The following is a 26,648-nucleotide window of genomic DNA, read 5'->3' as shown; positions in this document are numbered from 1 at the left end:
GCCTGAAGAGGGTCGTCGATAACTGGCTGTTGGGGACGCGTTGCGTTGCGTTGGTGAAGTTGAGGCGAGTGCGCGCGGTGGAACTGCAATAAGATGGAGCGGTGGAGCGTCCAATAAGATGATTGGTAAGGTAATGACAAACCACCCAGTATGAGGGGGGAGATAGTGCAGGGGGAGAGGGAAGAGGGAAGAGGAGGAAAGGATGTCGAGAGGGGAGAAGGAGATGGAGGTAGAGAGAGGAGGTAGATCGGGAGGATTGGGGAGGGAGGAAGACATTTACTTTTGTGTCCATCCTGTCCACCCCATTTTGTCCAACTCTCCCTCCATTGTCTTCAACTCCACTGTCGGTGTCCCCCCTCCTCACTACTGCTCCTTTTGTCCTGTTGTGTCCTGATAAGTTTTGTGCTCTAGCTCTTCCACGAGCCTTGATTGAAAACAAAAAAAAGTCATAGGTTGGCAACAATTGTGCAGGCTTCATGGGCTGAATGGTCTCTTTCTATGTTGAAGTTCCTTGGAAGGGAAATCATGGATTACATATTGTGAACCGTGGTGCCTGTCCGTACGTTTGTCGTCTCTGGTTTATGGCAGCTACTTCTCACGCTGCATTGAAAAGCTAAACATTCACTTTTGAAATGATGGGAGAACAGACATGAGTAAGTTATTGCTAAATTTTATTTCACAACCAGGATATTTTGCACTCTTTTGAGACAAATACAACCTCCACCACCCTGTGTTGCACCACCATCTTGCAGTGGTCGGTATAAGTAGCTTCGGCTCTGCGTGAAACCAAGAGTGCAGCAGAATTGGCCCTTTTAAAAGTCCATGAAATATTATTTAAATTGATAGATTAATTTCAACGTTTCCCATCACTGGGGACAGATACTTTTGTGAGCTTTTCCCATCACTTAAGACGCATACTCTTCCTTGCAAATAAATAAAACGCCATTCAAGGTATATTTATCTTCTATCATGATATTTACCCTCGCTGAAGGAGAGGGTATTGCATTTGGGTCCGTTTGGTTGTTTGTTTGTGTGTCTGTCTGTCCGCACAGAACTTGTGTTTTTCTCCGCAACCGCTTATTGGTTCATGAAGAAATTTTCACCATCGGAGCAACTGCTCATATAGACCGTTTTATTGATAATTATGAAGTTCTTGGTCACATGGTGTGGCAGCCATGTTGGAAAACGAAATAAATTGGATCTCTATCTCTGAAACTGCACCAAAGAAAAAATGGAAACTTGGCACATGACAAGCCCCCTCAATGGGGAGTAAGTGTGATTTTTTGATGACACCATAAGTGCCTTCGACGTCATAAATGCATATGTAGAATGTTACATCTGATCAGTATGAAATTTTTTGTGGGTCATCTCAGGATAAAATGGTCCACAGAAAAAATTTTTGATAATGTTATCGGTCACTTGATTCGGCAGCCATATTGTAAAAAATAAAAAATATTTTAAAAAAAGCTAAAATATATAATTAAATAACTTCAAAGTCTTCTCTGAAGTGACTAAACAGATCAAGGTGAAACTTCACACTTGTGACAACCTATCCATGAGGAACAAAAGATTCACACACATGACATCATAGGTCACTTGGTTTGTCAGCCATATTAAATATACCCCAAAACCTATAAAAAAAAATTTTCTCCAAAACAGCTGGGCAGATCGAGGGGAAACATCACACAAATGCCTTGGGGATAACGGCCAAATGCCTTGGGAATAAACATCACAACGGCCTTGGGGATACCAGGATATTCCTGAATAATTGATAAAGATGCTTGGTACTACAAAACTTTAATATAGACATAAAGCCTTAGTTATTTTATAACTTGGTTTACACAGTTCTTCAGCTAAAATGTAGGGTCGGCAGGTCGAAATATAAATACAATTTCAGTTTTTAGAAATTAAATATTTTAATGATTTTTTTTTCGGATGTTCCATGGAAAAGACAAGGGTATGTGGGGGGGGGGAGGGGATAAATATAAATCCCAGACCAGGAGGATCTAACAAAACATTGAAGATGGAAAACCATTCAAATGCAGGATGCCATTGTTCACTGTATCATCTGATGTGAAAAACAAGAAAGGATTAAAACTTGTTTTTACAATATAGTCTGTCATGTTTTTCTTATAGGAACCTGTTGGATCATCAAACAAATGGAAACAATGCTGAGAAAATTACTGTCCAAGTCGTAGATGTGTGCATGCACACCAGTGCATAGTGCTGGAAATGATTAAAAAAAAGGTGTTGACTCGGAGTCAACACGCTCAAAACGGTCAATCAGAGCCATAACCAGCTTAGTTTTCAGTGGAATACATTATAGGAGTATTCTCAGACCACTTCAGAGTTTGTGCTTAAAAGTTTAATTGAAACAAACTGGGGGCCCTTTTTGGGGCCTTCTTGTTCAGCCAAGCCTGTGTATTTTCATTCTTGAGTTGTCATTTCATGATTTCAGTTCAATAAATCGATGATTTCAATTTTCGTTTTTCTCGTGCTTGATAGTTTGATTAAAACTACAAAAGGGGCATTTTCAGGGACCTAAAACCTTTGAAGGCCATGGTGGCCAAACTCAAGAAACGGATTATTTCGTTTTTCATGCCATGGGCCATCAAATGACACCTTGAAACCTTTTGTGCGCAATACTTTAATTAAACGTCACTGGGCTCTCTAACTACTATGAAGAGGCCAGCATGGTACAACTGCTTAGCAACATCAAGTTATTGTTACAGCAAGCCTCACAGAGAACACACCTGAAGGATGGAGAAGAGGCGCCAGCAGTAATAGACATGTGCTGGAGACTGATTATCAAATAAAAACCTGAATAGAAGATCAGACCAAGAGAAAAGCAATACAATTTTAGTCATTTTGCTAAATCCACTTGCTTTTGTGTGTGAGTATATCAGACAATAATCACCAAGAGTGATCGAAGTTTATAACCAAAGGCAGATGCTGGAATGTCCTAGCGGCACAACGCACAATGAATGATAAATCTGCATGAACAAAAATATGATTTGTGTGTCAAGCACAACTAACCTGTACATAGGGTTGTTGATTTCCCTGCTCATGATGACTGCCTCAAAGAGAGGCCCCTCACGAACCACAAACTCTATCATCCGGTGGATGAGGCAGAGCAAAGGCCTGTGTCATTGGTGGATGAGCGGGTGGGAAGGGGCGTGATGACAATTTTAATACCAATCATGATTTTTTATCAATAAACACGTTTACATATGTCTCAACTATTAGTCATAAAAGATCCTTTTTTCATGCCTTTCTGAAACTTATAGAAGTGGTTTTAGAAAACTGCGCTCAGATGCAAGGAAAGCACGGTTTATCTTTAACAATCTGATATCAGCATGTCATTATAAATAGCCAGAGTTTAACAAACTTCCGTTACTCTTTTCTAAACACGATAAACCCATATACCTGACAATGAAACCGAATGCAGGCCCAATTTGATGGGATTCCAATGTGAGGCTGGAGGTATATCCAAACTAGAACCACTTAGGCTGAGAGGTCTTGCTTTCAAACTAAAAGTGCAATTTCGTACTGAAGAAAGAGACATTTCTCAGGTATGGTTCATTACCCTAAAGGACTAATAATGGCCTCTTAAGAAAAGCAAGATGTAGAACTTGCAGATTAATGAAAGACCAAGACATTAATGTATTATTGGGCCCCAAAAGTGTAGCTGACAGCCCAGAACCATTTGTTGCCTGGCACTGCGACTCACACTGGGTGCCAGATAAAAAGTCCAGTGGGGTGTGGAGTGTCAGGTTAAAACAAAGGCCCGGCCAAGCCCAATTCAAACCGCGTCACATGGTGGTTGAGGGTGCGAGTGCGTCGTGATGTTCAGGGATACATCTTCATTCGGTGTGGCTTGGCAGTCTTTTGCCGTCCCGCTCTTTCGCAGCACATCCTCGCTGCTCCTCTGACGATTCCCTCCAAAGGATCTCCATCACAACTAGCCCCCAATTCGAACAGACTCTGTCTTTTCCCTCTCATAACATAGCTCTCCAATATATTGGGAACTTAAATTTTTTTTTTTTAACTCTGAAGAACCCCACAATTTCAACCCCATTGCCCTCAATGGGCTGGAAACGGAGAAACAAAAGAAATTTGATAAATGTAATGTAGATTTTGATGTTGTGCAAGTTTAATAACAACATTTGAAATTGTAGGAACATTTGTGAAAATAAATAAAAGCTATCACTATTTATTTTCACATGTTGAAGTTAAATGAAGTTTCACATGTTAAAAAAAATGGACTGTACCAAACAGAGGACGCACCACACAACAAAGCAAAACGTTTTGTCCACTCGGGCTCTGTAGTCATGCATGTGATGTCAGTGTCGAAGCGTGTGCACCACAAGTAAAGGTTTCCTCTACAAACAAGCAAATTCCTGTTGAAGGTGCTCGACAACAGCGATTCAAGTTAGGTCGTATCGTTTCACGTTCAAAAATTTTGCTTAGGCTGCAGGTATTAATATTTGGACGTTAACTTTGCTTCAATCAGTTTTAAGACAAATCAATTAGTGGGAGTAGAGGAGGGGGAATTTTGGAAAGGCATGTCACTCAATTTTGTTGTAAAAATAGTCTGTTTAAAAAAATGGGCAAACAAAAACTTTTATACAAATAAAAGTATCAATAACACAATATTTATGAGAAATAATGTTGCGAACTAAAAAACTTGCACCTCAAAAGCAAAGCAGGCTTGGGTTGGGCCGTTCACTGTTAATCCAAACATTAGGGTCCCGGGTTTAAAATGCCACGTACGGTAATGTGCAAAATTCTTTTCCCACCTTGAAAAGAAACGTTTTTATCGTCACATTGGCATATTTTGAAAAATAAAAAGTGCAAAAATAATGTTTTATTAAAGAAATAAAATTGAGTTGTATTTTATAATATTAACACGTGAAATTTCAATATTTGGTGTGACCACCTTTTTCATGTGGCAGAGGACAACAGATCAAATGATTTGCAAAGTAGCAGATATCCATTTTGGAGTGATCTCCCGCTTCTGTGGAAGTTTCATTGGAAGGTTGTTCCAAGCATTCTGCAATGTTTCCCAAAATTCACCTTTAGATTTTGGATATTTTTCATTTTTCTTCCTGTCAAAATAATCCCAGGCAGCTTCTACGATGTTAAGGTCAGAACATTGATGGGGACCATTCTAATAACTGTAGAGCTCCGGACTGGTTTTCTTGTTAAATGTGTTAACGACAAATGTAGTGCGTTTGGGATCGTTGTAATGCTTGAGAGGGAGGGGGGAAGAATTGTTACCAATTAGCCTCATTTGTGATGTGATAGCATGGTGGATTGGTTTCTGCCTATACTTGTTCCTTGTTAGCATGAATTGTTCCTTCAATTCTCACCAAATCACCAATGCCAACAGCAGAAATATACCCCCAAACCTGAACAGAGCCTCCAAGATGCTTCACAGAAAGTAGACATGTCTGGAGGGACATACTCATCCTTCTTCACAACCCTCCTTCTGACATAATGCCTTGCCTTTGTTCCAAAAATTTCAAACTTTGACTTGTCACTTCAAAGTACCTTTCCCCGCTCATTAGCCTCACAACTCTAATGTCCTTGGGCATATTTCAGTCTCTTGGCTTTGTTACCTTTATACAGAAAGGGCTTTTGACAGTAACTCACCCATGGAGACCACTTTTTGACAAGAGACCTTCAGACAGTAGATGGGTCCACTTTAACCCATATATGTATGTGCCAGTTGTGCAAATTTACCATTTGGCCTTTCAAACCGTTTTATATCCTTAACTTCTCTGGTCTCATTAACTTCTGTATTGTTGCTCCAACGCCACAACTGGAAATACCTGTTTTAGGGCATATTTCTCTCTGGGAATTGTTCTCCGTTACAAAACTATTATTTTGAATCTCATCGAGTTTTACATCTTGGGCATGGTTTGGGTTTATATTACCTGCAAGAGAGAAATTACAAATAAGCAAAAAAAAATGTGGTGGCCGACTTTTGGATTGTTTGGACAAGAAGAAAAACAAAAAAACACCTAAAATCCAGACGAATTATGGGGAACATTTGCAGAATGCATGGAACAACCTCCCAATGGAATTTCCCCAGAAATTGCAGGAAATCATTCCAAAACTGATATCTGCTCTTTTGCATTAAAAAGGTGGTCACACCAAATATTGCAATTTCATCCATGAATATTATAAACTACAATTCAATTTTTGTTTCTTGAATAAAACATGATCATTATGACACCTTTTATTTATCAAAATAGTAATTTGCTAAAAAAAAAATATTTTCAAGGTGGCCCAAGACTTTTGCATAGTTTAGTTCTGCGTATCTATCATAAGCGTTTGGCTATTGATGTCTTTGCCAATAATGCAAAATTACACCGATGTGTGCAATTGAAAACTCCACAATGACCCTTCGATCACTTCCAAAAAATAACAATGATAATTTTTTTTTTTAAGAAACAAAGACAGCAAATAAGGATGTGAAAAACAAAAATCAAGAGTCCAACATTTTTCTCCGTTTCCAAAACTCATTGAAGGAAAAAGAAAAACAGAAGGAAAAAAAAACATGTGGCATAGGACAACAGATCAAATGATTTGCAAAAGGAAAGGAGAAGGTGGGCAGGGGAATGTGGTACCTTTCAGTTGGGATAACCACTTTGACTACGGCTTCCGACAGAGTCTGTTCGTAACGTAGATTTGGATAACGAAAGATAGACAATGTAAGTGGGTGGAATGCGACCACGAGTCAACAAGATCATAATTGTTATAAGCACAATTAGGATATTAAAACATTTGATATCAACATGCAGTTTACATTTAGCATTGTTAAAGATAAACACAGCTTTAAGCGTCTGATACGTTAAGTGAACAACCTTAGGATTCTCACAAATCAAGCCATTTCAATGAGGCATAGATCTCATAGATCATGTCTCTTCAAACTAAACATTTTTAACGATAAGCATAAGTTACGAACAAAATGCAAAATTTGGAAACGTTTCATTTAATCAATGGCAAAAAGGTGCAAATCTTTAAATAAATATACACGTACATTCCAACCAAAATCAACCCAATTCACGATTCACTTTGCAGTTCGTGACTCCAAACCTCAAAGAAGCACAGTTTAGCCACTTGTCCCTAATATGTCATGAAATTATTGAACAGGTTCAGCAGAGCATTTTTCTCCTGTTGGATAGAGGGTTTATGCGGCTGACAGGATGGTATAGAGGTATGCACACTCACCTCTAAGCTGTCTAGGTTGGGTTTGAATATTGACCAAGCTATAAACTGCCATCCCAGTCTTTAACAGGCAGGGCGATTCAACGATGTGCGCACTTGTCCCCCGGTTGGACGTGAAACTGGGCATCCCATCTGCCAGTATTTAGTTTGTGGACGTTAGAGATCCCACGGTGTCCTTCACGACGAATAGGCAAGCTATCGCTGCCACCATGGCCAAATTATAAATTCCTACTCCAACTTAAAGAGGGAACTGCATCAGCGGCACAGCCGCACCCTCATTCAATAATGCTCCTCTACAGCCTTATGCTGCATACAAAATAAGAAGGATAACATGCATTAAAGCAAGGCCAAAGTTGCAAAGGATACTCCTCAAAGACGTCGATAATCTTGATCAATAAAAAGTCAACTTCCAAATTCCTCACCATTACTTTAGCCAGTCACGTACTCGTTGTAAATTACAGAATGATAATTTGCGATCTGCGCCAGAGCTTAGAGAATGGAAATATGAGGCAACAGTCGTGGAACTTCAGCAATCAAGTGCTTTTGATCAATTTGCTAAATGCAAAAGAACAAACCAAATGAAAATTTTCGGTAATAAATTGAACTAGTGCTAAGTAATTGAGCTAAATTGAACTAGTGTTTTTCTGAGTTGCATCGATCTGCCCTACAATAACAGACCGGTTGGTTGCAAGCCATTTGATGTTTGGAGTTTGAAAGGCAGGGCATCGTGCAAAGTGAAGACACCATATGAAAACAGAATATAATAACAATAGAGTAAAGCAAGGGACAAAACAAATGATTTATTTGGGGAACTTTGGGGGTGATCGTGGACAGCAAATTACAATTTTAAAAAATAATTATTAATAATAATAATAATAATGATAATGACACAGACATTGCTAAAGTCACCTTGTGAAATTCATCCTCATTTATTGGAGGTGGGGGCAAAGGAGCTTGGGGGTTTCTGAGACGATTTCGGGGTTGTGCATTGAAAGGCAGGCCGGATGGAGGTGGTGGCATTGTGAGCTCCAGCATGACTGGAGGGATGTACACGGGGTGTGGGGGAAGTGGGATGGCCTTGCCCCAGCCCAGCCGCATCTCAAATCCCATTATCTCTTTACCTGCACAGACAGGAATAGCAGAAAAATCTAACCATGATGGAGAGTCAGAACAAGTTCACAGACTGCGGTTAAACCATGCAGCATACACCATGCTGGACAGCATCTAAGCAATCTTATCAGCATGTTTATTATGGCAACGTGTAAAAAGTAATAATTATAAGTAACAATTGTTGCACAAAGAGGGCAGCAGGATGTAATGAATTAGGAAGTGCAAGGCAACAGTGAATAAGAGGAAATGATTGATGAAAAGGTGCGAGTGCACAAATCTGACCGTTGAGGAACTTCAGAGCACGTTCGGCATCCTTTCGGTTCATAAAAGCAACAAAACCACAGTGCCTGTCACGCACTTTCTCTTCATCTTTCCGGGGCCACATTATCTTTACACTGGCCAGTGGGCCAAACTTTCCGAACTCCTGACACAGCATCTCTTCATTCATCTACAAGCAGAGATAATGGGAGAAGCAGAAGCAATGGGGGAGGGGAGGGGATACAGAAGACAAGGAGATGCATTCATGACAAGGTTACTTGGTAACATGAAAATAGATATGCCATGCAACCATATAAAGCAACCATGAGTAGGTGTTAAATTGGTTAGATGAAAGCCAATTGGTTATTCCTTCCATTCACAGGTCAGAGATGTGGGTGGTGTAGTGTTCACGGACCAGACGGACAGGAGATCATTAGGCCATGAGCGCCAGCAAGCGGGAACCCTTTTTATTGCGGGAAACGGAAGCACAGGCACGCCACCCAGCGGGCGGAACATAACATCAAAACCCAATCACGTGACTCCAAACATCCAATCTACATGCAGCACATTTCCTCCCCCTCTAAATGGCAGAAATTAACAGACAAAATCCTCCAAATACTGAGGCCGCTTTCTGAGCCGTACAGGATGAACGGGGCAGCTAGGAGACATAGAAACAGATTCTTCCTGATTCGGTAGGGGTGACACCAGTAGGACTAGTCACATTTTTAGCACCAAGAGCACCAGGTAGAAAAGCTTGCGCATTTTCTCTGTTCAGAACTGACTCAGGTAAACACCTTGAACCAACTAGTCCAGTTGGTGCCGGCACGTCTAGCATTGGCGAGTCAACAGAAACCGGAGGTGGTGGTCCCACATTGATGGTACCCGGTACAGATGGTGATGCTGAAATGTGATCATGAATTTGTTTAACGTGCCATTTCCACACTTTCCCATCATTAGTTTTAACCATGTAGTTGGCTGGCCCGAGTACTACGGAGACCACTGTCGGCACCCACTTACAATTGTGGAAATAATCACGTACCATTACACGCTGCCCTACTTCAAAAGTACGAACAAGCGTTGGACGTGACACCGCCCCGGACACAGACCTCCTAGGTCTCAACAAATCCAGTCTAGATCTCAATGCACGCCCATACAAACGCATAGCAGGTGTATCACTAGTTGATGGGTGAACAGCATTTCTATAATGTAACAAAAACACATCAACCATTGCTTGCATAGATGACCCCTTTCCTCTCCACAAAACACGTTTTAACGCCTTAACAAACGACTCAGCCTGGCCATTCGTTGCTGGGTGGTATGGTGCCTTGAGATGCTTGACACCATTCTGAACCATGCAGTCATTGAAAACACCAGAAACAAATTGTGGACCATTATCAGAAACCAAAACTTCAGGTATTCCTTTGTTTGCAAAGATTGACCGTAGCTTTTCAACTGTGTTTTCTGCCATTGTGGATTGCATGACAACAACCTCTGGCCACTTGAAGAACGCATCAACAACAACCAAGAACATCTTGTGCCTAAATGGACCAGCAAAATCTACGTGAATTCTTTGCCATGGCTTGTCTGGAACAGACCATAAGCACGACACCCGCCGTGGATTGTCGGCATCTGACTGGCATGTCGGGCAATGCCGAATCATATGCTCATGTCCTTGTCCAGACCCTGCCACCACAAGAGGCTACGGGCTAGACTTTTGGTTTTAACGATGCCGAGGTGACTGGCATGCAGCTCCTCCAGACAACGTCGCCTGAACTTTGGGGGAATCACCGTTCTCATACCCCACATAATACACCTTTGAGCCAAGGACAGCTCTGACGCTTTAGACGCAAACGGTTGATATTCAGGTGTCGAAGGCAGGTCGTTCCAATTTCCAGTGGAGATCGCCTGTATGACACAGGCGAGAACAGGATCATGGGCTGATTCAACAGCCACCTGCTTAGCCGTGACCGACCACACTGGATTTGGCTCAGTGTAAACACATCAACATGATCGGATGATTCAGACGAAGATGGATCCCCCTTGCAAGGCAAGCGAGAGAGACCGTCGCAGTTGGCATGTTTCTCGGTGCCACGGAACTGGATATCATAGCTGTAGGCAGCAAGGAACAAACACCATCGTTGTATTCGTGCTGCCACCACCACTGGGACACCTCGTTTCGGTTCCATGATGAATTGGAGTGGTTTGTGATCAGTCTGCAAGGTGAAATGGTGGCCAAGCAGGTGCTGGTGAAACTTTCGCACTCCTCAGACGAGGCTGAGAGCCTCCCGCTCGATTTGGGCATATTTCTGCTCTGCTGCCGACAGGGTGCGAGATGCAAAACAAACAGGGCGTTCAGAATCATCGTCCATTTTGTGTGATAGCATTGCTCCAATGCCATATGCAGAGCTGTCGCATGCTAAAATGAACGGACGTTTAGGTTCGTAGTGAACGAGAACCGTTTCCTCTGCGAGTAGCAGCTTGACACGATCGAAAGCTGCCTGTTGATCGGATCTCCACGCCCAGCATTCCTCCTTTCTGAGCAGCCGCGTTAACGGGGCCAACTCAGAGCTCAGGTTGCTCACGAATCTCTGGTAGTACTGTGCCATACCAATAAATGAGCAAAGCTGAATCTTGTCCCGTGGTGGTGGCATGTGCTGGATCGCCTCCACCTTCCATGGGCCTTTCAACAGCCCCTCCGGTGTAATGATGTGCCCAAGGTACTCCAACCGTTGTTTGAAGAACGCACACTTGTCCCTGTTCAAGCGGAGCCCATAAGCCTCCAACTTCGTCAGCACTTTGTCAATGTTGTTGAGGTGCTCCTCAGCTGTTTTTCCTGCAATGAGTACGTCATCCAGGTAGGTTTGAGCGGGAAGATCTACACAAACCTGATCCATCGCTTTCTGCCACAGTGCGGGGGCCGAAGCAATCCCAAAACAGAGCCGGGTGTACCGATAGAGTCCTTGACATGTGTTTATCGTTAAAAGGTCACTACTCCCGGGGTCCATTTCCAGATGAAAATATGCATCCCGCAGATCGAGTTTCATAAAGAATTTACTCCCTGCCAACCGTGCATACATCTCATCAATTGATGGGAGTGGGTATTGCTCGATACCAAGACCTGGGTTGACCGTGGCCTTGAAGTCCCCGCATAATCAAACATCACCATTCCGCTTCAGCACCGTGACGACTGGAGTGGCAGAGTCCGAGTATGGCACCCGTTCGATAACTCCACAGGCCTCAAGTCTGTCTAACTCAGCTTTCACCTTGTCACGCAGGGCATATGGGATTGGCCTCGGTTTACAAAAACGAGGAGCCACGCCCTCCTTCATGAAGAGCTTGGCATGTATATCCTTGAGTTTCCCAAGCTCATTGCAAAACAGGCCTCGATGCTTTTGAAGAATCTCCTCTAACTGATGCTCCAATCGACTTGGTATGGTTTGCACAAGGTGAATAGCTGACCAGTCCAGCTTGATGCGAGTCAGCCAGTCACGACCGAGAAGAAATGGCCCACTTCCTTGAACCACATACAACTTGAGAGCGGCATCTTGGCCCTGATAGGTCACAGATACGTCTGCCATTCCAATCGGCTTTACTTTCTCGCTGGTGTAGGTGTATAGTGTGAAGTCTGAACTGATGAGCTTCAGACCGTTCAGCTTACGAGAGGTCTGTTCGCCTATGATGGAGACCGCCGCTCAAGTATCAACTTGGAATGTGATAGGCGTCTTGTTAACCTCCACTTCTTCTGTCATTGGTCGAACTTTTGAAGGACCAACTGAATAAAGACTCATCATTGGTTGAAGATCTTGCCCCGGGTCGTCGGGGTCATCATCATAATCGTCCATGACTTGTACGGTGGTTGATGCCGCTCGACAGACGCGTTTCAGATGGCCCACCTTGTTACAATGTAAACGCACGCTGTTCTTATAAGGACACACATGACGGAGGTGTCGAACTCCACACCCCCAACATGCCTGCGTGTTTACCTCGCCCCCCGATCGGAAGTGTTGTGAAGGCTGGCCATGATTCATACCGAAGGTTGCTTGTAGGGTCCGAGGTGAACGGGACATCTTGTTGATCCCAATGTCACTTCCCATGTCTGACCAGCGATGGCTCGTACATCCTTGAGGGACTGTTCAACAGGCGATGCAGTTTCGACCGCATTGACGAACGTAATTTCCTCGAACTTGATGCGAAGTATCGCCGAAACCATCTTTTGATCTTGTACACCGGCAATAAATCGATCTTTGAGCCTGGCTAGACGCTCATCTGGCGTGAATTTGCAGGCAACGGACAGATGTTTCAATCTTGCCACGAAATCGGCCACGCGCTCTCCAGAGTTCTTCGCCAGATTATCGAATTCATACCTCGCTAGTTGTGGCGATTTCTCAGGCTTAGTGTGTTCTTTCATCTTCTGGACGATAGCGCGAAATGTCAGCATGTCACCTTTCGGCTTGTCGGGCACGACCAAGTCACATAACAGTCGGTAGTTGTCCGTCGTCCCATCCATCGTCGCCAAACTGTGGTGTTCACGGACCAGACGGACAGATCATTAGGCCATGAGCGCCAGCAAGCGGGAACCCTTTTTATTGCGGGAAACGGAAGCACAGGCACGCCGCCCAGTGGGCGGAACATAATATCAAAACCCAATCACGTGACTCCAAACATCCAATCTACATACAGCACAGGTGGGTCTTCGTTTTTCATTTATATGTTGACTGCTTTTGACGATTACATATGGTACATGCTTGGGAGACTCGTTGGTATGCATTTCTGTCTGCGCTGTTGGTGATTCGCCAATAGGAATGAAACTGGTCCGGCAGCTGAGAGGGTGTGGAGCATTGGTATTCTCATGTGTGTACTATTTCTGAACGTCGTTAAAGCTGTGAAGGAACTCTGGGAATGGTTTGAAACATCAAAGGGCTTACCTTGGTCGCCTTATGCAGTTTCTTTTGCTCGAAGAGCATGGGAGGAATCAATTTATTTATATAATCCCAGCCACCTGGGTTTGCTTGAGTAGGTGAGAGCCAATTGGTTATTTCCTCCATTCACAAGTGAGAGATGTGAGTGAGTCTTCGTGAGTGCGAGTGTGAGCGAGTGTGTGCGAGTATGTGCGAGTGTGAGCGAGTGTGAGCGAGTGTGAGCGAGTGTGTGCGAGTGTGTGCGAGTGTGAGCGAGTGTGTGCGAGTGTGTGCGAATATATATATATATATATATATATATATATATATATATATATATATATATATATATATATATATATATATATATATATATCGTATGTGTGTGATCTTCACGAAAATCAAATCAATTTGGCGTCACACACTCAACCTTTTCCACCAAATTTCATCCGAATCTGCCCACAATTTTTTGAGATAACGTGCTATATATCAGTTTAGCCCGATCTATCAATGGTGAAGAATCACTTTTTAAAATTCTCATAGCCAGATCCAGATCTTCACCAAAATCTAATCAGTTTATCCTGGTCACACACCCAACCTGCCTACCAAATTTAATCCAGATCCATCCATAACTTTTTCAGATATCCTGCACACAGACAAACAAGAAGACGACGTCGTGCGGAGCACGATACTTCCAAAATCCATCCCCTCTGCAAAGGTTGTCATGGATACATCAAATTGTCCATGTCATTAAGATTAAAATTGACAATCATAATCAAAGCTCAGGTCAATCGGATGAAAATTGATTAATTTCCAGATTGAAGTTGATTTTAGAGGTTTGACCTTGAATTGATCTTTGACCTCAAAAGTAGTTGGTTTCCAAACTCAGTAATGCACTCTGCAATTGCTACTTAATTTTCAGGTTAATAAGATGAAAACTGATGATTTTTCAGATGAAATTAGATTTCAGAAGTTTGACCTTGAGTTGACCTTTGACCTTTTGATCTCAAAAATAGTTGGTTTCTCAATTCAGTAATGTACTAAGCAAATGCTGTTTAATTTTCAAGTCAATCGGATGAAAAAAATGACGATTTCAGAAATTCGACCTCAAGATGACCTTTGACCTTAAAATCAATGGGCTTCTCAGTCGAGTACAACTTGAGAACAACCAGTTGAGAACAACCTCGACAACTTGGTAAAGTTTAATAATAATCGGTTTGGAATTGTGACCTGTAGGCAATAGACAGAAGACAAATACAGACAGACAGAATAACAATATCGACTGACCAATATACTGTACTTGAAAAATCTTCGATTTTGCAAGGAACAAACAAACAGGGGTGAAAACCTTTGGTGGCCGAGGTAACTGGAGAATTCACAGAACACAATAACCCACGCAGTGTTACACAAGGAAACTAAACACAGGAAGCGGCCATTCAGCCCATCATGCCTGCGCCACATCAACACCAGACCAATTTTATCCATCCAAACAATGCAATTTAATTGGGGGAATGAGGGTAGGGATGTGGATGAAATGATGTGGCATATCCAAGGGTGTCAACATAACATGGGAAAATGTATTTATTTTAAATATTTTAATAAATAAAAAATAAACAAAGGAATTTTGTGTTTTTTTGGGGGGAGAGAGGGGCGAGAATTGGGCGAAGGTGGTTCTTGAGTGAAAGATGCACATCAACCATACACCACCCCTTGACGAGACCCCCGTAGACACGACATTTTGCACGGATGCACACAATCAGCCATCAACACTCGAGCTACCAAAAAGTCCTGCCAATATCCCTATTCCCTTCAAGCTCAAATGCTTATTGATACCTATCAAATTCCAATTTAAACTTATCTATTGTTTCTACTTGCACTACCTTTCCAGGGAGACAATTCCATGCATTAACTACTCTCTGAGTAAAAGACCCCTGCCTTACTACCATCTTTACTCTCCTCTTCTTTACTCTCAGGTTATGGCTCCTGGTCCTATTACTGTCAACTCTGATTAATAATTAATCTGCACTAATTTTATCAATACCCTTCATTATCTTAAACATATCTCCTCGTAACAGCCTCCTTTCTTGTGAATAAAGCCCTGTCTTCTTCAGCTGGTCCTCGTAGCTGAGTCCAGCTCGGCCCGGAATCAATGTAGTAACCGTGTTGTACCCTCTCCATTGCTGCTATGTTCTTCCTGAGTTGTGGTGACCAAAAACTGCACACTATTCTAGATGGGGCCTCACCATGTGTTCAAGTAGATATGCACTTCAATTTTAATAAAATAATGATAAAGCTCATTTAAAAAAAAAAAAAAAATCATCACCTCCTACATCACCCTTATGGCCTTATACACTGTCATAAGATGATGTTGAGTCCCTATTACATGCCATGGCCTGTCATGCTATACATCGATATATATCATGGTTCTTAGAAGTATTATGAAGGCAATTTGTGTTGAACAGTGTTCAAGTATATAGTTAAATTTAAATAAAGATTTGAAGAGGTTTAAAGACGTATTGTTGCGGGGCCGGACGTCGGCCGCGAGCACGACCGCTAGATGGAGCAGTAGAGTCGGCTCAACCGATCGCGCAGAATTCAGATCGTACTTCTTCGGAAAACTCCGGAGTTGAACGGGTCCCTTATTGGACCGAAGTTCGCCAATAGACAGAACACGTGGGTTAGGGTCGATAACCAATTTCAATTTACCTAAATACCCAAGTGGTCCAACCTACCGGGGAAATTCACCCTCGACGGCTCCCGTACGGAACGAGCCGCTTAGCGTACCCATTCCGTGTGTGATCCAAGCGGATTGATCGCCGAGATCCGTCGGTCCCAAATATCCCATTACAACGGCAACAGCCTGGCTAATTTTCCAACACGCAGGACGCGAAGCCAATTAAGGAATAGACACGAACGAGCTGAAACATTTAACAATCAGGGTATTTATTCACAATTGGGGGATGAGGGGAGCAAATAAGGGCAGAGCTAAACCGAATATTAAAAATTACCCCCGTGCGGGGGTGACAGTCATCTCTATAATGTTTTTTACTATCATAATCGATGAACCGTTGCCAGATATCTCCTAAAATGACAGGTTTTGAAAATGGTGACTTTCACAACTTTCGTGACCTTGACCCTGACCTGGAATCCGGGAAAAAATACGTCGTTGGGTATCACTCAATCGACCTCTACCTACATACCAAATTTCATCAAGATCGGAAGTAAAAAGTTTTCTTTGTACCAGGAGGGGTTTTTGACCATCTTCCAGGTTACGTGGCGGCCAGACGGGACGGAAATTCAAAAATCTGTCCAGTTAGATACAAGATAATATTTTTTACTATCATAATCAATAAACAGTTGCCGAATATCTTGTAGAATGGCAGACTAGATAGGTATTGAAAATGGCGATTTTTATAACTTAAGTGACCTCGTGACCTTGAACCCAGACAAAAGTTATATCGTTGTGCAACACTCATCGACCTCGACCCACATACCAAGTTTCATCAAGATCGGAAAGAAAAATTGTTGACGGACGGACGTACGGACAGACATTTGGTCCGGCTTTATTAGGTCATCTCGGTAGAGATGACCTAATAAATGCACGTATACAAGGTATGTACAACAAGAGCACTTATACAGCTCACTACTTAGCAGACGGGCCCATGGACACACACACACAAAGAATCGGACCGAATGGTCTTTATTCGGACCTCCAGCCCGGAGGACAGTCGGGCCGAAGACCAGGGTCTGTCTTTTTTTTTTTTTTTTTTTTTTTTTTTTTTTGTATACCTTGGTCGAGGCTCGTATGAGAGCTAACACACAACTCACAGCAAGGAGGCATGAGACACGAGGGGTGGGAGTGGAAGGGACAAAACATTGGGGAACAGACACAGGTGAACTGTGGAAGGGAGAGGGATGGGGATGGGACGAGGGAACATGGCGAAGAGAAGATGGACATTACAGGGACTTTCAGGAAGGAAAGCAGGAGAATTGAAGGAAGTGGGCTTGGGTGGATTATCGGGGTAGAAAAGATCGAGGATTTGGATGGGGGAAGATAAGAGGTGGTGGTGAACAGCTGTTTTGAAAGCCTGGAGGGAAGAATGGGAAAGAATAGAGTGAGGAAGTTTATTCCAAAGGCGGGAAAAAAGAGGAATGAAAGAGTGAAGATGAGCAGTGATTCGTGATTTTGGTAGTTTTACCAGAAGGGGGTTGTTGGCGGACCTTGAGCGCCCTGTGGAAATGTGGTTGGGACAAATCGCAGAGAGAGCAGGGGGGGCAAGGCTGGAGAGGAGTCGGTAGAAGACAGAAAGACCCCCGACCAACCTGCGGTGATTGAGTGAGAGGCCCAAAGACTCAGCTTCATTGCGGGAGATGCCAATGATCTTAAAAGCCCTGGTTTCGACAGCGTGAAGTCGAGAAAGGTGGGAGGCAGGAGCACCAGCCCAGAGGGGAGAGCAGTACTCCATCAGGCTACGGACAAAAGCTTTGTAAGTAGTCAGGAGCTCAAGAGGGCCGAGGAAGGACTTTGCACGGCGGAGGATTCGCAGTCGGCGACTGGCTTTTAGGCAAGGTTGGAAATGTGACTTTCCCAGGAAAGGTCATGGCAGATAGTGAGACCCAGAAGCTTGAAAGAAAAGACTTCTTCCAGAGGATTGTTGAGAAAGTGGATGGGGGGGTTTTGTAAGCGGTCCTTTCGAAGAGACATAGTGAGAGTGTGAGATTTGTGTGGATTGAAAGACATGTTCCACGTGTTGGACCAGTTTGTGATTTTATCCAGATCTGCAGTGAGCGAAGAAGCTGCTGCTTGCCGGTCTGAGGGATGACAGATGGTACGGCAGAGGGTGGAGTCATCGGCAAAGAGAAATAGAGGATTTTCCAGAGAGTCCGAGAGATCATTGATGAAAACCAGAAAAAGAACAGGGCCCAGAACGCTACCTTGAGGAACTCCAGCCTGCACAGGAAGAGGGGATGAAAGAACTCCATTTAGGGCCACACGTTGACTGCGACAGGAGAGGAAGTCTGCGAGCCATGAGTGGAGATGGCCTTGAATACCATGGGAAGAGAGTTTGGTGAGTAGGGCAGGGTGCCAGACTGTGTCAAAAGCACGTGATATGTCCAGGGATACGGCTCGGATTTCCTGTCTGGCATTGAGGACCTCCATCCATTGATGGGAGAGCAGAAGCAGCATATCTAGGGTAGAGTGACCTGGTCTGAAACCAAATTGATGATTGGAAATCAAGCCATTGGAGAAGAGGAAGGATTTCATGTCTGAAGCAATGATGGATTCCATAACCTTGCTGATGATTGGGAGAAGGCTGATTGGTCTGTAGTTACAGGGATCTGTTTTTGCACCTTTTTTTATGCAGGGCAGTGATGTTAGCAGATTTCCAAGCAGATGGCAGATGACCTTGGGAAAATGAGAGGGTGAATAGAACAGAGAGAGGGTGAGCAAGAGCAGAAGAGCAGGCTATGGAGGACACGTGGGCTGATGCCGTCTGGACCGGTTGCAGAATCTGACTCGAGGTTTGAAAGCAAGCTCTCCACCTTGTCAGGAGAAAAGGATACAGAGTCCAGGGACAGTTGGGTGCGACTGGGTAAAGTGGGTAGAGATAGTGATGGGTTTGGGACACAAGATTTAGCTGCAAACACCGAGTTTAGACATTCAGCTTTATCACGTGTGGAATCAGCAGTGCGGCCATTTGAGGTAAGGGAGAGGGATGGAGGGGAACATACACCAGAAACAGATTTGATTAAACGCCACCAGGATTTTGAGGAGGGAGAGAGGTCTGAGAGTTCAGACTTGAGATGAGAAAGATGTTGTTTTCTGGCTCTCCTGAGGGTAGATACACACTTGTTCCGAGCTTTGTGGAAAGAACTGAGATTGCCCTCAGTTGGGTTTGCTTTCCATGAGGCAAAGGCAAGTTGTTTCAGGACAACTGCCTCGCCACAAGCTTCAGTAAACCAAGGGCGGGAGGAAGGGTAAGACAACTGAACACGCAGAGGGGATAAATCTGTGCATGAGGGAGAGCAAGTTTCTTTGAAAGAATTCCCAGGATGAGTTGATGTTTGAGAAAGTAGTGATAGGAGACCAGTCTGTAAGTTTGATGGCTGCTCGGAGACCCTGCCAGTCGGCTTGAGTGAAATGCCAGACTCGACGGCGGTGAGGTGGTTCTCTGATGACAGCCAGAGAGATGTCCACTTTAACAAGGACGTGGTCAGAAGAACCAATTGGAGCGAAGGAAGAGCAGCAGATATTGTCAGGGAAATTTGTCAAAATCAGATCCAGAAGAGATGGAGTACCATTGGTTGAGATCCGGGTCGGGAAGTTGACCGATTGAGTCAGTCCCAATGAGTCACAGAAAGCTTTTGCTGACGTCCCATGGCAGGTGAGAGAGGTACCCACACCTAGCCAACTGGCGTGATGACAATTGAAGTCGCCACATAAGAGGAAGAGAGAGTTTGGATGAGAAGATAGAAGATGGTCCATGTTTTCGGAGAGTGAGGTGTAGATGGAGTCATCACTGTTCGGTGGACGGTACAGTACACATATAAACATGAGGTGGGAGTGGAGGGGAAGCCGAAGCCAGAGGTATTCCTGGGGGTGTGGGGGAGTGAGAGCAGTGCAGGGAGAGTGAGGAATAGAGTCTTTGATGAAGAGAGCAACACCTCCACCAGGACGAGGCTCAGGTCTGTCATACCGTAAGAGGGAGTAACCAGGGAGAGATACTTGGGAGTCAGACACGTCTTGGGAGAGGAAAGTTTCTGTTAGGCAGATAATGTCTGGTTTGTCAGTGGCAACCTGCATGGAAAGATCTGAAAGGTTTGAGCGAAGGCCCCGGATATTTGAGGTCCACACTTTTAATGAAGAGGTAGGGAGGAGGCTTTGGGTGCAGGAGGTGGAGGGGGCGGGGGAGGGTAGGACGAGGGACGAGGGGGGGAGGTAAGGAGGGTTGCTGAAGGAGTGTGGGGTATTGCAGAATAGCGAGGCGAGGGGGCCGAATGAGGAGGAGAAAAGGCTCTGTGGTGCTGGGAGAGAGGGGGGGACAACAGACAAGGAAGATGGCAGTTGAGGATTTGAGGAGGTGGAGTGAAGAGATGGAGGTGAGAGGGCAGTGGAGGGAGGCAGGTTGGTGGATGAGAGAGGGGGGCAACAGAAGGAAGAGTGAGGGGAGGAAAGGTGGGAGAAAGGTGAGGGGGGAATTTTTGACACAGGTGAGAGGGAGCCTTGGAGGGAGAAGAGTGGGATGGTTGCTTTGAGAGTGAGAGTGAGGGGTGAGGGGGGGTGAGTTGGCACTGAAGTTGGAAAAAAGAATGGTTGATGGAAAGCGAGCATCCATGGCAAACTGTGGTTTTTAAAAGTTTTAGGTCAGAGATGCGATTTAACACAATTCTTGATGGATGCAATGAAGGCGAATTCAGAGCATGGAGAGAAGAAGCGCTGTAATAGTTGGATTTTTTAGGCAAGGAATGAAGGAGAGGTCGAAATGAAAGCAGTCTGTTAAAATAGCAGAAGAGAAGTGCATTGTGAAACAGTAAAGAGTACCACATGTGTGAGAGAGGAAGATGAAGCATTATAAGATCGTTTTTGTTGTTAATATTAATGTATGAGAGAGTTCAACAGATTAGGTCATGGAAGTGTAAAAAAAAAAAGAAATCGAGGAAGACGAGGAGGAAGTTAAGAGGAAGAAGAAGTAGCAGAATCGGGAGAAGGTGAGCGTGTTGTTGTTATTGTTGGGTTTTTTTTTTTTTTTTTTTTTTTTTTTTTTGAGATAAGAAAGAGATTAGTTGGGAGAATGGGGGATGTTTGGAAAGTGGGGAGGATGAAAATTGAAGGTAATGGGGAGGATAGAAATTGAAGGTAATGGGGAGAAAAAACAAACAAACAAACAAAAAAAAAACGATCGAACACCGAGTGGAACCGGTAGGCCTCAAACCTAGGACTAGGCCTCAAACACCAAGTAAGAACGTCGACAAAAATACTCACAAAATAGCACGATTTTTGAAACAAAACCGAACTAGGAACACACATTAACATGTAGGTGAGAAAATTAAACAGTTAAAACGGGACAAATAACAACCGGAACTTAACTTGGACCTGTCCGGTTAAGTCTTGGACCTGTCCACCTTGGACCAAGACCTTGGACCGGTCTTGGACCTGTCCACCTCGTGTGGTCTTCGCGTCGACCCGGGGACCAGCGAGAGGCGAGCCGAACATGACGAGCGACCCTTGCGGTTCTTGCAGGGGGATGGCATCTCTCGAGCGCTCGATCGTGCGGCGGAGGAGGAGGAAGATGACGACGACGACCAAGACCAGCTTCCCAGGCTCCAGACCAGCCGAGACCGATTGACTGACTCCCCTTTTATGCGCTCCGGCGCAGCTCGACCCCTCCCCACTCGGCGCGTTGCCCAGCGCATCGGTGGGTGCGGGCATGACCACTCCCCCACTGAGCGCGCGGAGAATCGGGAGCAGAGGGTTGTTGTTGTTCTCTGCAGAGCAGTAGTAATCCGTTGCTGATGGTGTTACAAATAAAAGGAAATCCTAACTATCAAAAGTAACTCGCAGCGCATCAACATTTATTTTCCCATTAGACAAGGGAAAGGAAACTGTCTATAAAACACATACTTACCAATACAACTGCTCTATAGGACCTGTTTGTTGTGTGCGATAGGTTTCCAAATCCGCAACAGTATAAATAAATTAATTATGGGTTTTAGTAGTTTCTCCAGCAGCCATTACACCACCCTATCGAACTAACACATTACATTAGTTTTTCGTGCTTGTTGTTTGTGTCCAGTATGACGTCCTTAATAACTGTAAATTTCCTGTTTGGAATTTTCATTTTTGTTTGACCGCCATTCAGGCAGAGTAAAAGTATTATCTCACACCTCTCTGTGCATGTGCGATTGGGATTAATTCAGTCAAAGTTTGGTAAAACGGCAGACTAGTCTTTCTACTCAAGTTCCGATTCACATTCAAAATATAACAATCAATTTAAATAATCTGTTCTTCGATCATAAACTGATAAGATGAACGGACAGACCTGAATGAATTTGTTAACCCCGCTTTTTACTTTGCATGCGTAAGGTAATTAAAGGCAAATCATATTGCAACAACTTGGGGATGCATGTATTTCGCATCAATGTGTGCTTAAATGGTGTAGAGCTAAAAATGGTTGTGAAATGACCAGGTTTTTTTGGTGCACAATGTCAAGGTTCGTGGAGAAGTGAGTACATAGAATGGATCAGCACATTATGAAACAAAAGGAACAGTAGAAAGAGTGGGGGAGGGGGACACACCAACGAGGTACAAAATATAGGGAGACAGAAAATATGTGATGTGGGGAAGAATGAGGGCTTGGGGAGGACACATGGTGGGTGGACAAGATGGATACAGCCACAAATTCTCATGAAGGAAAAAAAACTGTAAACTTCAAAAATGATGGGCTTAGGTAGGGTTAATGGGGGTATAAAATATCATGGTTTTGGATGGGGGACGATCTGAGATGGTGGTGAAAAACAGCTGTCTTGAAGCACTGGAGGAAAGAATGAGACTGAAGAGAATGTGGAAGTTGGTTCCACAAGAGAGAAAAAAAAAGAACAACGAATGAGTGGAGGTGAGCAGCGATTCTGGATTTTGGAGAGTTTCACCAAAAATGGGTTGCTGCACCCTGCAAAAATCTGGGGGAGCGAGTTGGACAGAGCACTGAAAGAGCAGAGGGCGCAAGATCAGAAAGAAGGCATGAAAAAAGACATCACCTACCTGTCTGCAATGTGAAAGTGATAACACTGAACAACAAATTTCAAAAAATTTTTTTTACTGGAGATGTGTAAAGTGATTAAGACTAATTTGGGTACGCTGATTTCAAAAATCATAACCGTTTTGCTGTATCACGTCAGGATTTTCAGGAACAGAAATATTCCCATTGCCTAGAAGTCAGGATTTCAATGAAATTTACATATGTCTTTAACATGTCTATTTCGTACAATTGTTGTTAACTTGTGTTATATTTCTTTCTTTCAGATAAAGATGAGTAGGTGTTCCTGTACCAATCATCCTGACAACTTCTGTTATGTCTGTGGTCGGTATACCAAAAAAGATCAACAGCGAAGTATATCTACAGCAGTGAAAATGAAGGCCGCCTACTTTCACTACTTCGGGTGTAAGGTGGGGGACCAAGAACATAGCTGGGCACCACACATCTGCTGCACAAGCTGTCACACAACCTTGACTCAGTGGTTGGTGGGCAAGCGCGCAAGCATGCCATTTGCGGTGCCCATGATATGGCGTGAGCCGCAGAATCATCATCATGATTGTTATTTCTGCTGCACAAGCATCGCCGGCTTCAACAAGAAGAATAAAGGTCACATCAAGTACGCTGACTGCGTCTCTGCTCGTAAACCTGTGCCTCATGATGACGAGAACCCGTTCCAACACCTCCAGCTGATCAGAACATAGCTGTAAGCAGTGGTGAAGAGGATGGTGATGATGAACCTTTTGAACCCGACACTCCAAGAATCACACCTTCTGAACCAGGGAGACTTAAATGATCTTGTAAGAGATCTCTCGCTGTCAAAGGCGAAGGCAGAGCTGCTTGGATCAAGGCTGCAGCAGTGGAATCTACTTGAACCTAACACCAAGATATCCTTGTTCAGAGCACGTCACAGAGACATGGCTGAGTTCTTTGAGATGGAAGACACGATGACATTCTGCAGTGACATCAACGGTCTGTTGAAAGAACTTGGGTGTGATCACGATCCTGCAGACTGGCGCCTCTTCATCGACTCGGGGAAGAACAGCTTGAAGGCTGTTTTGCTCCACAATGGCAACGAGAAACCATCAGTCCCACTGGCTCACGCGTTCGGCATGACAGAGACCTATGAGACTATGCGGCAGCTGCTTGATTCCATCAAGTACAATGACTTCAACTGGCACATCTGTGGAGACTTGAAAGTGGTGGTGCTGTTGTTAGGGCTGCAGTCAGGCTACACGAAATAAATGTGCTTCCTTTGTCTCTGGGATAGCAGAGACGACAAGAATCACTGGACGAGGAAAGATTGGTAAGAGCGAAAAAGAGCATGTACCTGGTCGACACAACGTGAAGCATGTCGCCCTTGTCGACCCAGCCAAGGTTTTTCCTTCCACCACTCCACATAAAGCTCGGCTTGATGAAGAGTTTTGTACGGGCAATGGATCTGAATGGGCGTGGGTTTTTATACCTCAAGGAAAAGTTTGGCAACACCTTGTCGGAGGCCAAGATCAAGGCTGGTGTCTTTGTTGGACCGCAAATCCGACAGATTATGAAGGACGAAACTTTTCCGACAACTCTAAACCCCAAAGAGCTGGCAGCGTGGAGGAGCTTCAAAGCTGTGACGGACAACTTCTTGGGGAACGAGCGCACGGACAACTATGAAGAAATAGTGCAGCAGCTGCTGGAGTCCTTCAGGAAACTTGGCTCCAGGATGTCCCTGAAAATCCATTTCCTACACCAGCACCTGAACTTCTTCCCTGACAACTTGGGAGCAGTCTCGGACGAGCACGGCGAGCGATTCCACCATGAGATTTCACTCATGGAGACGCGTTACCAAGGGCGGCACAACCCGAACATGATGGGCGATTTCTGCTGGTTCCTGCATCGTGAAACTGACACAGAGCAGCACAAACGCAAAGCCAAATGCCTAAAGCATTTTTAATTACATTCTAGTGGAGTTTTTCTGTAATTTCTATAATTTTGAAGCATTCATGATGAAATAAATGAATAAATGAATTTTTGTAAATTTCATTGAAATCCTGACTTCTAGGCAATGGGAATATTTCTGTTACTGAAAATCCTGACGTGATACAGCAAAACGGTTATGATTTTTGAAATCAGCGTACCCAAATTAGTCTAAATCACTTTACACATCTCCAGTAAAAAATTTTTGTTGTTCAGTGTAATCAAAGTGAGCCAGTATGGAGGAGAGGCATTATTGATCCCCACCAGCAAAAATAAAAATAAAAACATCAAAAGAGAATTCAATGTTCAGCCATAGTTTACGGCAATAACATGTTGGGACCTGACAGTTTATTTAGCATGAAATTTTTTGAATGCGGAAAAAACCTTCAACGATGAACTGTTACGCAAAGACTTTAGAAAACAAAGAAGCAGACATCAGCCGAGGATGCCGTCTCCAAGAAAGAGCAACTTCATGGCAAAGTTACACTCACCCTCACAACGAAAATGTTGCCTTTACTTGTCTTGCTGAGATTAGTTTGGAAGTTCCAAATAATCCCAACATATGGCTGGCAGGATGGCCTAGAGGTATGCACACTTGCCTGTAAACCATCTAGCCTGGGTCTGACTGGGCCCACACAGCTATAAACTGTCATCCTGATGTTTTACCGGCAGGGTGATTAATCATTGCGTGTGCTATCCCTCGGATGGACATTAAACGGGAATCCCATCTGCCGGCATTAGTTGTAGAACATTAAAGTTCCCACAGTATCGTTTATAAAGAGTAAGTGAGCTATCACCAGCACTCTGGCCAAATTCTAAATTCCTACCTCGCCAGTAGGGGGCATTGTATCAGTAGTACTGCTTTGCCCCAGCTAATGATGCAACCCATCAACATTGGCCTGCACATGATAAAGAGAGAGATCGCAAATCGTCTAAACTTGTCACATGGCATTTTCACTTCTTTGGACCATTAAACAAACATCTGGGTAGCATCCAATTTATGAGTGGGCAAGACATGAAAACACGTGTAAAGGGTACCCTTCCTGGAAATTTTGAAGCAGACGGGGTCAAGGCACAACATCGATTGAATAAATGTGTATGCATAGCAAGGAGTAAATCGAGAACTAGATGAAGCTTCATCAAGGCTACTGTGTAGCATTAAAAAGAAAATGTCCACATCAACCTCACACTGCTTTCATGTTCCTACTACACATGGATTTTGTGTGGGGGAGGGGGGGGGGAGGGAAAACAAAATAAACAAAGCAGTGCAAATTGACAGATCATTTCCCACACCATGGAAGGACCCCAAACAGGAATGAGAAGGTGGTAATTTTGCCCTAAAAATGGCGACAACAGGTATCTCATTTTCTCTCTCATTTTAACAAGATGTTAATCAGAAATTTATGGCATGCATGCTCATGATCACTTGCCA

The 26,648-nt window shown here is 43.9% G+C and overlaps 1 protein-coding gene across 1 annotated transcript in view; it reads right to left on the bottom strand.

Annotated features, from left to right (window-relative positions):
- U2SURP (U2 snRNP associated SURP domain containing) overlaps positions 1-26,648 on the bottom strand; it is a 92,545-nt gene that overhangs the window by 49,380 nt on the left and 16,517 nt on the right. The window contains exons 8-12 of the mRNA XM_085896887.1: positions 8,629-8,794; positions 8,146-8,357; positions 6,636-6,679; positions 3,037-3,141; positions 2,754-2,820 (exon numbers count right to left, since the gene is read on the bottom strand). Of these exons, the coding sequence (XP_085753013.1) occupies positions 2,754-2,820; positions 3,037-3,141; positions 6,636-6,679; positions 8,146-8,357; positions 8,629-8,794 (594 nt within the window). The remainder of the gene's footprint in view (positions 1-2,753; positions 2,821-3,036; positions 3,142-6,635; positions 6,680-8,145; positions 8,358-8,628; positions 8,795-26,648) is intronic.

Source organism: Eptatretus burgeri, chromosome 10, assembly GCF_056783735.1.
Source record: "Eptatretus burgeri isolate ZD-2024b chromosome 10, Ebu_testis_v1, whole genome shotgun sequence".
NCBI lineage: Eukaryota > Metazoa > Chordata > Myxini > Myxiniformes > Myxinidae > Eptatretus > Eptatretus burgeri.
The sequence above is the reverse complement of the archived record's forward strand: the minus strand, read 5'-3'. Positions and strand labels throughout refer to the sequence as shown.